At 40.5% G+C, this 17,483-nt stretch overlaps 1 protein-coding gene across 1 annotated transcript in view; it reads right to left on the bottom strand.

Moving 5' to 3' along the window:
* The window catches only part of adamtsl3 (ADAMTS-like 3), a gene marked incomplete at its 5' end in the record, with an annotated part of 159,041 nt that overhangs the window by 127,957 nt on the left and 13,601 nt on the right, over positions 1-17,483 (bottom strand). Inside the window, one exon of the mRNA XM_079217444.1 lies at positions 8,845-8,955. Coding sequence (XP_079073570.1) covers positions 8,845-8,955 — 111 coding nt within the window. The remainder of the gene's footprint in view (positions 1-8,844; positions 8,956-17,483) is intronic.

Consider the following 17,483-nt stretch of genomic DNA (forward strand, 5'->3'; position numbering starts at 1 on the left):
TGATTTACACTTTAAGAAGACAATCAGAGAATGGTAAGGCCGCCTAAACCAAAGGGGCCAAGGAAAAAAGGACCAGTGGGTCTAAATTCAGCCACTTCCCACCTTCTCTAAATCAGTTTTGATAATTCTGTACCGATTATTTTTATTGAAGAATATGCATGCCCCGTGTATATAACTCTGAGCATGTTGACAGAATCCAATTTAAGCAACTTTAACATTTGAGTGCTTTAGAGATTAACTATGTTGCAAGTATTCAAACTACTAAAATTACCACACAGAGAACCTGCAGCCTTTTGGGAACCCAGGGGATTTGGGGCATTACAGCAACTTCCACTTTAATGGTTCCTATTTCAGCCAGTGAAGAAGCTTGCTAGCACTAGATCTAGCTCCGCTACCTGCAGCTTGAGAGAGCAGGAATAGGAGGAGTGAGGTGACCATGCAGTGTTTCCCCTACCGTTATATTAGGCCCCGCCCCCCTGTCATTTTTTCTATAGGGCCAGATTACAACAGAAGTCATTTAAGGTTGTTCCCTTTCCTATAAACAGGTCTACACCTTATTCTTTTATTAAACAAACTAAACGGCCGTATATTATTGATCGTATCTACACGACAGCTTGTCATTTCTGTCTCTACATGGTCGCGTTTACAACTCTACTTCGCTCTCGGTATCGCGCCCGGCGGAGTTCTGCCCCGATGCGATGCACACAAGTTAGCACACAGTGGACAGAGAGAAGCGAGAAATATGTTGCGTGCTTTTCACAATGGCATTTGCTGCTTTAAGCGATCACTATTTTAAGCTATCAGCTATCGCTCTTAAAGCCAAATAGTTAATGTATTTGCAGGTCAAGACTTTGTGTAGTCAGCAGTTCCCAGCATTACTTACTCATACTGTCGGAGAGCATTTCTCCAGAGAAAACGATTGCCCTTTCACTGATCGTTGATTGTGTCGTTTGAACTGTAGCCTGCAACAGTACCAAGCCATTGAAAAGGTAACCTTGGTTCTGTTGCCCAAGTCTGTCTTAACCACATATTCTTCATATATTTTATTGCCAAATACATTTGCACATACAAGGAATTTGGCTTAGTGATTGGAGCGTGACAATAATCCTACACTGCTACAGTCAAAAAATAACTCTTACAAAATACTTCAAAAGCGAGCCATCACCCGTGTAATCAGGACTGACATTTGTGTATACTAAAAATATTTTCAAATAGGTGTCATCACAGCTTAGTGTGTTCTGTTATATCAATACATTTGGCATAAATAAAATGTCATCACACTGGCTGCTCTCTACATGCAGTTCTCACTCCGATTAATTCAGCAATTTCAACTTTGCTTTTTTCCAATAAATGTGAAACTACTTAAATGAAATTTGAGACTTTCTGCAAAGTATTCCCCTACCATTATGTTAGGGGGCGCCCACACAGCGCATACACAGGTGAGCACTCTCCCAACAGTGGACAGAGTCGAAAAATATGTCACGTGAAAAACAAAGCGTTTTTGAAACGCTCCCAGTGTGAAGACGGCAACACTCACTTTCCTCCGGTTCAATACAGAAGCGAGCCAAAGTGCTTGTACCCAACAATGAGCCTGCTGGCTACGTTAGCGCATGCGCAAATCACCGAATCTTGGCATTTTGCCAAAACCGATCTCCCTGAGGTCGGCTTTTCTGCTGTTGCCTCTCTTAAAACAGAATACAGATCTCAGTTTAACATTGAGCATGAATTGAGAGTGGCCTGCAACCGCAATTTAAAAAGATTTGTAGAGGAAAGCATGCTCATTGCAGCCACTAATACTGACAAAACGTGATGCTCACATATCTGCACTCATTCCGTTTTGTAAAAAAATGTCTTATTGTTTTCCACAATAAGCTATTTAGTAGCAACTAAATATGAGTTATATTTTGCACAGATGGAACTTTATTTGCGTTGTTCAAACAAAGTGATTGCACTTTGTATTTGTCTGATGAAGCAATCTGGTTTACTTTAAAGTGATTACGATTTTCTTTATTCTATGATTTATAAAAGCAAAGATGGAGGAGTCAAACATTTTGTTATTGCAATAAAAATTCAGCATGGACCATTTTGCTACAACTTTGTTGGGGCGGTGGGGCATGAACATTTTTCTTCCTCCAAAGTGGGGCGTGACAGAAAAAGTTTGAGAACCACTGCTTTAAGTGTTTGTGTTATGTTGTTCATTCTGTACACATGACATCTATTGTACTTCTGTCCTTGATAGAGGGACCATCCGTTGTTTCTCTCCTGAATGTTTCTTCTCCCTGTTAAAGGTTTTTTTTCCGCTGTGTCGATGTGAGGGTCAAAGGTCAGAGGATGTCGTACGTGTACAGATTGTAAAGCCCTAATTAAAATTAGAGAAAAATAACAACTTAAGCCCATATTACTACTTCTTTTACCAAAATAATATCTTATTTAGTTGCAGTAAAATACTTTCACAGTTGGCCTAAACATAAACCATTCTCGAATACAATATTTAATTACTTAAAACATACTGTACCATATGAAATATTCAAAATTTCTTAATAAACTATTTAAATGCCCTGAAAACCTTTAAAAAGAAGTATTCAACTGAATACCTCTCCGCTCACCCCCCGGCCGTTTCTCAATATGCGTTCTTCTCTGTACTTGTGTTCTCGTGGACTCGTGAAACGTCATCAGTCGCGGCCCAAGTACTGTTCCAGTTCAAAAGTCCGCTTCTCGCCAAGAACGGTGAAAATGCCTGGATGTGACTTGATCCACCCATTTTACCGGGGATGCATCAGAGCAGACTTGAGCGTACTTGAGAGAGCCAATATCCCAGAATGCATTTCGGACCAGCAAACGGGGAACAATGACGGGTGAGAAAACTCATAACTGAAAGTTGACATTCTATGAATACTACCGTTGTCGAGTCACAAAATGTAATTTTAGGATGTTTTCAGGCGAGAAGTTAGTTGTTTAAGCATCACATCTGTGGTCGCTTTCTCAAGAATCGGCCGACTTAAAAAGATACGCCGACGGGTTGAGGTCCTGCTCGCGGGACCGTGAGCCCCGCAGCACCGGGCCGTCAGCGCTCTGCTGCCCGCCGAGAGCAGCCTGATCTCGGCGGGACTTTTTGAAATGATCCGCTGGCTCCGATGTCTCCGTATCGATTAAACATGAGATATAATTCTGTTTCGAGGATTTAACAAGCAATCATTATTATGTATGCACAGTCACATTAAATCAGTTTGACTGAGGGAAAGGTTAAGGTTAATAACTTAAGATTTTAATTTAACTTTTACTTTGAACTACAGCGGTGTCTTATTACTTTTGACTGAATTGTTTGCAATTATATGTGTGTATATATATATATATAAGTATATATAATACATATTTATACACATATAATATATACAATTATATGTGTATCTATATAAATATATAAGTATATATATATAACACCTTTATAAACATATTATATCTACAATTATATGTGTATCTATATAAGTATTTATATAAAATACATATTTATAAACACAATATATATACAATGAGATGTGTATCTGTGTGTGTGTGTGTATATATATATATATATATATATATATATATATATATATATATATATATATATATATATATATATATATATATATATATATTTATAAACAGAATAATATATATATATATATACACACAATATATATACAATGGTATGTGTATGTCTGTGAAACCAGTACAAAAAAAGCAGGGTTGTCATATTTTGACTGTAAAAATACTTTACAGTGAAGAATCAGAGTTACTCATGACAACAACAGCTGAGGTGGTGACGCCATCAAGTCAGCTGCTGTTCCAATTGCAGAAAGACCGTCCTGCGTTCTCCTGTCTTTGAGAGTCTGGACTGCCAAGTCCAGACTCCAAAAGTTCACAAGTCCGTACTTGTGTACTTGGGTATTGAGAAACGCCCCTCCTGTCCAAGCGTGTAGAGACCCTCTCCAGTGTTTGGTTCGTCTCTTCTGAGCTACCGTAGCTTGATTCGACGACAGGAGGCTGAAGTGCACCACTACCCCATGTTCTAAATAGGAATAAAAGCATTTATCTTTTTTTCCCGGTGAGTTTTGACTAACTTAACTTGCTAACACACAACATACCTGGTGTTGAGAGTGCATGAACAAATTAACTAGCGTTATAGCTGGTAACTTAGCTTTTTCTATCTTAACGGCACCGAGGGACCTCGCTTATCCACAGTTCCACCCACTTGTTCAAAACAGATGGTGAAGGTCAAAATGGCAAACTCAAGGGTTCAAACTGGTAGCAACAAAACAGTGAGCGACATCAAATGTCGTTGTCCACGTTAGCCAAATCCCCAACCAGTATTTTTGACATGCGTTATACCTTCTATGTTCATCAAAATTTGTTGCAGTGCATCAATGCCATGTGCATCTGATGAACAAATGGAAGGACAGGTTATTCAGAGTACTACATGATTCTAACAATATCCTGAGTGGAGTTGCATCCTGGTTTCTCCCCGTCTCAGTGCCTTTGATAAATGGATGTACCCAGAGCTCTCCTGTATGTAACTGAATCCTTGTTTGCGAAGCCATTACCCTCCAATGACATATGCTTTGATAACTTGGGCCACATGAAGCAGACTGGCTAGTAGAGCCCTCCTGAACGTTTCAAAAGAGTCCATCTCCTCAGAAAAGCAAATCAGTGAAAGACAGATATTTATAGAGTTCATTCCTTTCTGAATTCAAACGCCCTATATAATAATGATTGCTTAATGCACTGGGCTCTGTGCAGATACAGCTCACAGAAGCACAACGCCATCCTCACTTTTGTACAGCCTCAATGCAAGGCTTTGGCAGAGAGCAGAAACAACAACACTGACAGACACAAATAGCAGTCATTAGGGATCATTTGTATATTTGTCCAAAACACAATGTGCTCTCAAGTTCTTAACCCGATTTATGTTGGCGTGTGTGCTTATTAATGGCAAGTTATGAGGAGGAGAATGGGTTATCTCTCTGTGTGTGTGTGTGTGTGTGTGTGTGTGTGTGTGTGTGTGTGTGTGTGTGTGTGTGTGTGGAATTGGCACATGATCACAATCAGAGATCAGTGTCAGATTCTAAAACCAATTCCCTTTGACACAACATAGGTTTAATTTTTAACTTGCATATAAAGTAGAGAAATGCTCTCAGACATATTTGGATTTTTTAAGCCTTTTTTTCCTTTTTCCAAACAGCATAATGACCTCATTATCAAAGCTCACAGGACGTACTTCTAAAAACTTAGTTTTCCCAGCAAGCTGAGCAAACAGGTATAAAAGACTTTTCTCCTAAAATGCTATCTCTGTGCTTATGTGTGTGGGCAATATGAATTTGTATTTAAACACGTACATCTGAGAATGTAAGCATTCCCTGGAAGAAAGAAACAGAAACGCCCTGACTCAAGCAATTCTTGCATCTTTTAAAACTCAATGTTTGACCCTCATAGTAAAGGAGATATTGAACATTTGTAGCCAACGAAAGCCCCACGGGGCTCTTACTGTCCAAGTGTCCCTGAGAAAGACACTGAACCTCCATGTTCAAGCACCAGCACGAGGTTTATATGAACCTTAACTAGGAAGAACCTACCAATTACAGGGCACTAGAGGCAGCAAAGTTTGACAGTAATTTGAAAAGATATCACAACCATGACAATGTAAGGAAAACAAAAAGCCACCTAGCCTGCCAACCTCCCAGCATCCTGCCCAAGGTGCAGGAGGAGGGCTGTCCATGGTGAGGAGCAGGCATTCCTCGTCTCTTGTGTAAGCCGTCAACTGTAGTGGTGTAATGGATTTTTGTCGACCGGTGAACCGCACGGATCCCACCTGATGGTTCGGCACGCATGTGATTAATTACATGCGTGCCGTCATAGTGTGAAATAAAGTTTTAGTAACGATCGTTATCCGCCAATATTCAGTGAAGATGTGCGATCAGGTGATCGGCATAAATGCTTTGTAGTAATTCTGAACAACAATTAATTGTCCAAATTGGCAGAAGGAGAGCTAGTGACGCCGGCAGCAGCGCTAACGGCCAACATACGGAGGTTCCAATCAGTTTGTAGCAGTTTCCAACTGTTAAGGGAAGAGTTGGGCACCAGACAGGAGAATAATTGAACTTCTAGCCTGTCATTTTAAGAGGATGCTACCTAGAAACAGTTCGAGGATTAGCCCGGTTAGCCTGTAACCCCGCTACAAAAGGCACACAACAAATACATTTTCATCCACTTTTTTACTGCTGTGTCTTCCTCAAATATAAAATGGTCAAATCAAATATAGTGTATACTCAATAAAGTCTTACGCACAATGTCCATTAACGAAAGGTAAAACACAAATACAGAGTCCGGATATGGCAATTAAATGCAGGGGGGGGAGGTTTGTAAGTCCATTCAATCAGAATGAATATAGTTCAATTCAATGTTTGAAATGCCATTTAAGTCCAGTTCAGTGAGTGAGTGAGTGTGTGTTTGGGGAAAAGAAAGGACAAGCCTGGACAGTTGCAGCTGAAGGGACTTAAGTTAGCTTGTTGGCCCAACAAAGGAGAGGAGGTCCACAGTGGCATCCAAGCAGGGACAGGCCGTTGCTGAACAAGTTTCTCCTGAAACAGTCTGCTCTCCTCACCCTCTTGTTGTCTACGACGTTAATAAACTCAGCCGGTTCTTTTCCCTAGTTGCTCCAGTTGGGATGTACTTCACTATTTTAATCTTCGCGCTTTAGGTGTTAAGAAACAGAATATTAAGTAACTTATCTTCTACTTTAACAACTCTCGCTCCTCTCTCTGATCTCGTTGATTGTTTACCCCTCCCTCCCAGCTCACAGGTGTGGCTCATTTATCTCCTCCTTGGCTCCTCCTTCTTTTGCTGCCAGTGTGGAAAGGGCTATTCTGTGCTTTTTCTTTTACATTAGTTACATTATGATGCGTTCAGGCTCTGTTTCGGGAAAAGGACAATTATGAAGGTAAAATGATGTGTTCAAATGTTATCTTGTACAATGTAGATTTAGCGAGACATTTTAATAAACAAGGTTGTTTGAAGGATATGTTTTCACAGCAAGACAAAAGAGATATTACAGAGGGGATTATGAGCTGTTTAACTTCCAAACACTCGCTCTAAGCAAATTATAATACATCAGACATCACGACACAATTTGTATGTTTAGAAATACAAAATGTTATTTGCTAATGATTTTAGTTGTGTGTTATAAAATGTTATGGATAACAATGAAGAAAAAGGATAGTATTTAGAATATTTGATGGTTTACACTGACTTCAGAGCGGTTGAAATGGTTTTTGGGAGGTGGTGAAAATGAAATAGTATACCAGCTACTATAACAAAACAACGAAAAACTCTGTATATGCCAATATACAGCATCAATGATGGGCAATTGGTATCAGCGGAAAAAAAGCGCAATAGGGGATGTCTAAAAATATGAAGGAATGAAAACTGTATTTTTTTTTTTGCTATGGATGCCTGGAGTGCCAGCTGCCGTGCCACCTGTCTTCCTAATCTGCTGGCTGCTGTTCTACGTGTGCATGAAGCAGAATGCAGGGCCGACAGTGAACAAGAAAGAAAAGTGAGAGAGTGTTATTTACCATCCCGGTGGGAAAAACACAGGAAGCAGCATTGCTGACAGTTCAAATGTGCTACCTGCAGTGCGCTGCCAACGAGTAACAACTGGAGCGTGCGTCAGTTAGCACATCCAGCTCATACAGCCTAAGGTAGCGAAGGAGCTGAAGATCAGAGCCAACCTGTTACTTGATCAACCTGTAGCTTCTAATCCACTCTGTGCACTGAGCCGTCACCAACTGCTGCTCACACCAGCAATAAACACCTACTTAAGGTGTGTGCAGTATATTTAGGGAATGCATATTATCTGTGTGTTTGTGTACACAATAGACTGGGCCATTATTTTTGATCCACGAATCATCTCGACATCATGTTAATGTTCCTTTAAAAGCTTTAAGGGGCATTCCGTAATCCACATGGACCGCCAGAAGACTAAACAATACAAAATTGGACTTCTCCAGGACACTGGACAGCTGCAGATATCAACTTAATTTAATCAATTGATGATTTCTCGGGGGTGCTCAGTAAAGTGTGGGTTATTTTGAGATGTGTGGAGTGAGCCTACCAAACTGAATCAGGGTTAAATTGTGTCATAAAGGTCATAAAGAGCTAATGTGATCAGGGTTATACTTAAAACTGGGACAATCACAGCCACCAGGCACATTAAACCTACAATATAAAGAATTGAAGACCGACAACCATTCACACCTATGGGCTATTTAGAGTCCAATTAACCTGAGCTGCATGTCTTTGGGAGGAAGCCGGAGAACCCGGAGGGAACCCACGCTGACACGGGGAGAACAATGTATCTATGTTTTAATCATATTATATTTATTTTATGTAAATTAAGTTGCCCATGTTCGCAATGTGCTTAAAAATAAAGTTGATATTGTTATAATGTAAATGGTAATTACTTCTCTAATTGTTTTTATCCCATTGGGCTTTTTGCCAATAAAGGCTGCTCGAAAGCAGCAGGGAGCAGCAACTGGGCTCCAGTTTGTTTTGTTCTCGGCTGGGTGACTGAAACATCTGGGTGATGCGGTCAATGTGAATGTGTGTTAGCGTGTTTGATGCGTTTCCATTCACACACTACACCTCTCCGTTGCTGCTGACGCTGACCAGGAGCCCGCAGAGTGTCCTCCTGCTCTACCCTTACATTTGTGCTCTGCCCTCCATGAACATGAACCGTAGGTTCAAATATTAGAATCTGCCTTCGCTAACTCATCCTGGCCCAGACACAATAAAGAGTGTGGGACTGACCTGGTCGTCATACTTGTAGGTTAGCAGCTGATCTTCTGTAGCATCCTCCATGTAGCTGCCCTGAGGGGAGAGGGTGAACTCTGGCAGGAACACTGCTCTCTGGGGCTGACTCTCTGCACACTAACAACACACACACACACACACACACACACACACACACACACACACACACACACACACACACACACACACACACACACACACACACACAAAATCAGTATCCAGGTAAAGTGCATGGGTATAATATTAAGGGGACACATGCCACATGACTAATGTGATGACACCATGAAACCTTCCCAGTTGATTACTTACATTAAGACATGTTTTTGCCAAGAAGGTAGTATCTTATTAAATATGTACAAATGCGCATACATTTCCTGAAAATACATTAGGACATTGGATAAAGCCACAAAAAAAGCCTTTTGGAAATCTCATTTTAACACTAAACATAAATAAATAAAAAAAATCTATTTTCGGCATGTATATAGAAATAAAATGTTATAAGTCAGGCCTGAAATGAGATACGAAATAAAACCTCAGTATAAACCTTCAGAATATAGAGAGGAATATAACTGCATAGTGTGGTAAAATAACTAATACTGTACATATCTTTATGAAACTTCCCCAGTTGATAACACATTAAGGACAAACTTTTTTTGTCTTACAAGTTTTCTGAAATGTTTAAATCTGTCAAATTAATCATTATCTAATGCTAACTTTTTGGTGAATAAAGGAGAAATCTGCTGACGCAAATATTCAAAATATGTAAAATAAGCACCTTAATGTGTACTTGATGTTTTCTTTCCATCAGTCTGAAGGAGCACATGCTATGGAGGCTAAATTGCCTAAATCTCTGCATGAAAAACAATGTTTTCGTGGTTTCTTCCCTTAAAAGTCAGATTGTGATCATGTGCCAATTCCACGCGCACGCGCACGCACACACACACACACACACACACACACACACACACACACACACACACACACACACACACTTGAGTCGGCCAGTTGGACCCTTTGCTGCTATACAATGGGTCATAAATCTTGTCTCAGTCACTCCTGGGTTAATTTAGTGAGCTTGAGTCTGGACCTCGCTGGTCTTTTTCTAAACAGAGGGTGTGAAATCATCTCCCTAAACAGGACTCCCTTCCCTCCCAGACCCTCCACCTTCGCTGCGATGCGATAGACCGAAACCTCTGCTGATTCTTCATATATTCTGCTCCGCTTGAATATTTTCTATTAATTTCACTGTGATTTTTACACAAAGGTAGGGAAGTGTGTACGTCTCACACCGGAATGTTGGATGATCAGCATAATCCAAAGGCAGGGAGGGGACTGAGACTGAACTGCACGCCGGAGACAGGATAGGAATAACTGGCATCTGGCATTAGAGGACTCCCCAGAGAGAGAGAGACTGTGTGAGTGTGTATGTGAGAGCCCAGGCCACTTGAATTGTGTACGAGACAGATGATCTACCATTAGGATTAGCAGAAGTGGTGTCTCCTGCATGCTTTTAGAGCCACTTAGAGACAGACACAGCAGAAGTGCCACTGGTATGTGTTTCCCTGAGGAGTGTGAGGCTGGCTCACTTTCATCCTTTACTAACCTCTTCACTTTCTCTCTCTCCCTCTCTCTTAAATGACTGCAAGTAAAGGTCGCAACCGAGGTGTTGACCGTGGTCTCATCTTAACCTGTGTGTGTTATCAGTTCAGGAAATTTAAAAGCAATATTTCGGTTGCCTAAAAACATCAGTTTGGTTGTCCAAGAAAACCAAGATGGCGACTGCAAAAACCAAGAGCCTGGACCAATCCCAATGTTCCCCCGAAAGCCTTTAACCCTGAACCATTAGGGACTTAACTGTTGTCTGTTGTAGATGGCTGTGAGTGAGAGGCTGCAAAGGCTTGAAATAGTGTAAATACAAACACTACATATGGTGATGGGTATTTATTTGATAATTTTTACTCTCTGATTTGAACATCTTCCAGGCTCTTGCCTTACAAAATAATACATCTGTTTACTCGTTTTTGTCAGCTTAAAAAAATAAATGAAAGTACACACCTGTTGAATAAAACATCTGTGTAGTTAAATCTCTGCTTGTATGTGTTTAATGTACCATCTTTAATCCTTTGTGTGTCTGAGTAACTTTAATCAACCCTGTCTCCTAAAAATTACGTTCCCCCAGAACTAATACGCATTCCCAATTACGTTTGATCAGAAACGTATTTCCTCCCTGATTATGTTTGTGTTTGACGTATTACACATACGTTGATTATACACGTATAGGTTGATTAAACAACTGTACTGGTCTTACAGAAATGTTGTAATATGTCAAACACAACGTATTGTTACAGTTAAGATGTTTGGATGTGGTCAGAAAGGTTCTGAACACATTCATATCAGTTAGTATTTTGAAAACCGGATGTTGGGTCCTGTGACTCCTTCCGCCCGTTTGAATATTTTTCACGTCAGATTCTGCACTTGATGTGACCACAGAGATCCGAGTGTCTGCTGATGATCGCAGTGGTTTACTGCACTAGATGGAGTTTATCACACACTTTGGGCTGCATTCACAAACAACCCGACTCAGAGAAGACCGGAGCCGGTGCGAAGGAGGCTGTTACCGACGGCCTGACGGCAACGCCAAGCGTCTGAAGACCGAGCCCCGAGCCTCCCGGTGCGGCCGGTGCTCTGGTGCAGCCGGTGCTCCGGTGCAGCCGGTGCTCCGGTGTGGCCGGTCCCCCCGGTGCTCGCCTCCCGGTGCGACCGACTCTCGAGAGACTCAGTGAGACTCAGTGAGAGCCGGCCCGGCCTCACCCCGCCCCTCTTTTCTTTTTTCTCGGCAGAGTTTAAAAATTTAAATATGCTTAAATAAAGCAAGAAAACAACAACACAAACACACGATTATAAACGTATTTGTAATACGTCAAACACAAACATAATCAGGGAGGAGATACGTTTCTGATCAAACGTAATTGGGAATGCGTATTAGTTCTGGGGGAACGTAATTTTTAGGAGACAGGGTTGCTTTAATATGCCAAGCTGAACCCCGTGAGCCGTTCTATTTGTTAACCTTCTGTTTTACGCTCAGGCTTCCACAGGTGACCCAATGTTTAAAGTCCCATTGCTATGAATTGTGGATAATGCTCTGAGAAAAAGTCTGCAGAAACGCAAACACACGAAAGATTTTCATAAAGTACTCGAAATGTCTGCGAGAGAGTCCTCAAACATTGGACGATTAGACAGTGGGATAGAACTAAACCCTCACGGACTTTGCTGGAACGCGTCTCACAAATGTCTGCTGGATGAAAAAGGTGATTCAGACCAGCATAGCAGTTAACCTCATGTTGAGACGGTTTTAGTTAATCAATGTTTCAAGGTCAACGGTCAACTTTCACACTCGAAACATAGGAGTTTTCTGATCTGATGCTCCTTTCAGCAAGAACATTGTCCTCCAAAATAATTCCAACATGATTCATGAGACCATTCCTCCTTCCGCAGTGGTTAAGGTTTGGCTTGGTTGAGGCACAAAACCGATTTGGTTAGGGTTTTGGTCATTGTTTAGGGTTAGGGGAAACCACGTGGCCAGGGCCCACTACTGGGACTCATAGCTCCATCTAGTGGGCCACGGGTGTACTGCCAAATAGTTGGATTAAATTGTGTAATATACAAAGCTAGTTACTTAAATGTGCTCAGAAATGTACATTATCTACAAAAATGAAAAAAGGTCCAAATTAAAATCCATAACTCCAATGACCAGATGTATAAATAAAAGGAAAAAATAAGCTGCTTGTACAAATGTCCTATTGGGCCTCACCAACACAGCCCCCTGCATTGTTTAGACGGAGGGCTGTTTTTCCGTCTGAACGCTCGCTAAAAGAGACAAAAATGCTCAATCGAAATTCAGAGTTGAAATTCATTAATACAATATTGTATAATTGTGTGGTAAAAGTGGGCTACTGAACACTACAGCAAGACCTGTAACTGGGCTGCTTGTGTAACTGTGCACCTCATACACATGAGGAATGATAACCACAAGTGAAACCTACTTTAACTTACACAATGTGAACTGACTCTTTAAAGTGCACCAGCATCAGAAACACAAGCAGCCCAGTTACAGGTCTTGCTGTAGTGCTCAGTAGCCTATTTGGCAATACATCCGTGACACCACTGTGACACCACTGGCCATTAAGAAATCCCTTCCCAAAGTGCTCCTTATCTTTATGTGCTAGGCATAGGCTAATGCAGTGCATGGTGCTACTGCGTACTCCGATGAGCTCCATCCCTGCACACTGACTTTGCTAGTAGGCATAGACTGTCGAATAGACAATTTAAGACACCAACTAACGTACGTATGTGCACAAACGTGCGTCAGCTAAAGCCCAACGTACACTACACTCACTTTTCTGCCACCTGTGATCGATCGACCGCAACCAATGAACGACCAGTATCACCTTCATGCTCGAATTCAACTTACCACATAGACTCTTCAAAATATAATCCGTCCCTTTTAAATGTATTTACAACGTACCTTGTTAACCTATTTACGAACCACACCTAAATCTCAATCTTCATATGAAAATGCTTTATTTTGAATCATACTTAAAACAAGACTGAATGTTTGTCTCATGAAATCAAGTCACATATTATTTATTGTATAGTGCTTTTTAACCTGGTTACACTCAAACTGTGGCTTTTTGTGTTTTGCAACTCTTTCTTGCGCAGTATACAGAGAACAATATCTCTAACCTCCTCCAAATGATTTCATTAGCAGATTACTTGTACTTTATGTTGGAGAATGTGTGCCGTTACTCTGATGGCAGTTTGTTCTGCATCCCAGCTCTACTCAAGCTCAGTATGAGTGGGTTGGAGCTGAGAATACAAAGTCCTGTCTTAAAGGGGCATGCTTTGTCATCCCAATAGAGGACTGTGTCCATACAAGGCCACACACAGCGGTAGTAAAGTCAGGTTGCCTTGCTGTGAAGCTACTGAGTCGTAGCTATGCAGCGCGGCGTGGAGCAGTTCCCCTAATTGAGTTTACACACCAGTGGAAGGACAGTGTCAGGACAGCTGTCATCCTGCCAGCTCCCTGCAGTGGCTGATTCACGCTGGATCACTGGCTTACTTCAAGGGAGCCAATACTGGGATAATAATACAAGGAGGGCAACCCCATCTCCGGGGACAGCATACTGTAACGTAGGAGGCAGCTGTTACATAGCGTGGAAGGGATTACTAATTAGAGCAGGTCAGAAATCACGGTTTGAGTTTGTTCACATCAAGATGGATGTAATGTTGTTCAGCTCCAGTCGCTGATCACAAAGACTTATAAATGTCATGTATGTATTTAAATGACAATTCTAATACAGTTTAAGTGTATTCAGCTTGACACATTATATTATTTCCTGTTGAAGGGGGAGTTCATTTGATGTGTCCTAACCAGTCAGTAGAGATTGAGGCCAATGTACCAGTGCCAGTTTGAAATTAGACGAAAGCTTGAATCTCATTTAACACAACACCAGACCAAGTTGAACCGGGGAATCATCAGAGATGTGGGTGGTGAGTCACAGGCCTGATACCTGGCTACTTCTAACCCCTTAGGTATAAGGAACTAACACTGATGATGTCATAGGATGTCATCTGGGTTATCATCTTGAGCTTGGAGAGTGCAGATTTATAAACAGAAAGGCTGTGCTACAAAGACTCAAACAAAAATAATCTCTGTTGCATTTTGGGAAATGTAGAATCCTGTATTTTTGGAGCTACATAATTCAGAGACCATACATCAGGATAACGCTGCCTCTTCAGTTTGACTATTCTTTATTTTTATTTTTTTAATCTATTCTATGCGAGTACATAACCTTATGAAAGCAAACGCATTTTAAATGCATCATGTATAAAATATACAACTACTCACTTTAACCTTTGAAGAATAGGTTTCTGCATCTCTCTCCTGTAAAAGAAAATGGTGGATTTTCTCTTTCGATCAACATGTAAAAACATGAGATGATTTTCTCCTTTATTTATTTCAGCATACAAGGCTATACTGTAACATAATCATGTCTTATTATAGAGGCTGAGATAGAGTAGGATGAAAGGCTTTGATCTCATCAGGTCTAAATATACAGGATCTATTTTGATCTTCAGCAGTTCACCACTGGAGTTTACAGGCTGTGTTTACACAGTGTTTTCTATAATTACATGGTTGCTGGTGAGAAATTTGACTGAACATTGTTTGTCACTGGTTTCCAGGATGTGCGGGGAGGAGCAACGGTTTTATTTTATTTTTATTATGGTGCAAATTGGTGCATTTTGGCAATCAATGAATCTCTTAATTACCCAACTATATTTTAGGGGTGGGGGAAAAAAAATCTATACCGCATAGTATCGCGATATTTTGCATGGCGATATTGTATCGCTACACGAAAGCCAAGTATCGATCTTTTATTATATCAATTATTTACTTTTTGGTCCTAGATAAATAGAATAAATTGCTTTTGCAGTCCACTACGGATAATGTTATGAACCCAGACTCGAGAGCTTTTGATTTTCCAACGTTTTGGGGATTTCCACAACAAGTATAAAGCAGAAATAGTGGTTATTTCCATGGTGGATGGAGGAAATGATAACTGTTTGCACGGCGATAAGCCACGCCCCCTCACTGGCGCAAATGACGCCACTAGGTAGACTGTAATACAACCAGTTCAGTTTGTCAGGTCCATGCAACATTGAGACAGTAATGCTCAGTTTGTCTGCTTGACAATCCCATTTTCCTGCAATAACTGACTGACAACGTTATCTTATTAGATCAAATATGTTGACAACGTTTTCCTTTGGGGGACAATTTGTGGTTGAAAAAAGGAGTACACAGTACATACAGAGTACATATTTTGTTCTTGTTCTGAAAACTGTTCTGGGAAAAAAAAACTGAAACATACACATTGTGTAAACATAGTAAATAGTTCATTTTTCTTTTTAGTACATATTTTGACTCAAATATATAGTAAATTATGTTTGAAAACAAAAACTGTTGTAATATACATTTTTCATTTGCACACACCCCATGAAGCCTGATCTCGAGTATGAAGTCCTTCCTCAGTCCCATTTTATCTCAGTCCCCCTCTCCTTTTGATGGAAGTAGTGACAGACAACATTTCTACTCAAAAACGATTAGACATTTATTTACATGTGTCTACCATTTTATTAATATATTCCAATGCTTTTATGAACCTAAGACCTTTGGTAAACCAATTCCCATCACCAAAACAGTTCGTCCACATAAGTAAAGTTATGTCTTCACAAGAGATATGAAGAATTAAAAAAAAAAAATCAAGCTTCAATTTTTCAGCTTTAGGGCCATATTATCTCTTTACAATTGTGCCGTAGGACAATGGTGCCTCATTATATAGAGAGCTGAGATTGTTCTGCAATTTTTGATGTAACACATGGATATATATCTCATATGCAAGTGCCTTTAAAAGGTGAATTTAAGAAATTATGTAAAATCGAGAAAAAGGCCTAAGACCCTGAAGAGTTAATATCGTGATAATAGCGTATCGTGGAACCTCTGGTGATTCCCACCCCTACTATATTTTAGAATAAAAAATACACAAAACAGTTGTTATCTTTATCAACTTTAAAGGCAACCATAAACTATGAGGCAGTAACAACTAAAGATTTGTGTTACTGAATTTATGTTAACATGTGTGACTGCAAACTCTCTCGTATTCTGCCTACTGGCCCCTCTGGTAAACTATTTTCATTATCAAAAATAAAGCATATTTCAGACACTACCCAACATTTCAATGGAAGTACATCTCCGGTTGTGGCTGATGAGGCAGCACAAACCAGAAGGACCCCAATGCCGGCTCCAATAAAATAAAGATTCTTTCATTCAGAAATATATGGGTACAACGTGCAGGCAGTTACAGTTACACTTTTTTACAATTATTATCATTTACAAACGCAGAAAACTTACAATAAAAAAGCTGTCCTCAAAGCCACAAAACTCCATTGAAGAACATAGCAAGTTTACCTCGGTAAAACCCTCTCAATGTAAATCAGGTGTAAATGTGGTGAAATAGTAAGAAATATGTGTTTGGATATCAGTGCACAAAACTCATGAACTCATGAAAGGACCAAAGCTCATTGTTGGTAAGAGGCAGGAAACCACTTGCACACACTCCCTATAACGTTTTAAGGCTCCTCATCACACAATATACTCCTCTGTTCCTGACAGATATCCCGACGTCTCGGATGACCAAAGACCTTTAGGATTTCTGAATATGAGTTCAAAGCTTCTAACTGAATTCTTTGTATATCACGTCCCTGCATTTGTTTCTAGAGGCAGAGAAGACATGCTGTGTATGTGTTGGTCCACAATTGTTGTGAGCACGTTTGAAAGGCTGTCGCTTTAAGATGTGCGCGTGGTTTTGTTTCGGTGTTCCATTGTGTCTACGCCACATCTCGCGTGTAGGCGTAACGTAACACAGCTTGTCTCTTCAGATAATTAGAGGATACTTGACGATATGAGAACCCCAGAGAGCGCCAGAAATAGACCTCAGAGCAGAGCGGGTGCAGAAGAAGTGCCGGATCAATCGAGGCCTAGTCTGCCCTCACTTCCTCATGGTGATCCACGTTAAGAT

Source organism: Taurulus bubalis, assembly GCF_910589615.1.
Source record: "Taurulus bubalis genome assembly, chromosome: 4".
NCBI lineage: Eukaryota > Metazoa > Chordata > Actinopteri > Perciformes > Cottidae > Taurulus > Taurulus bubalis.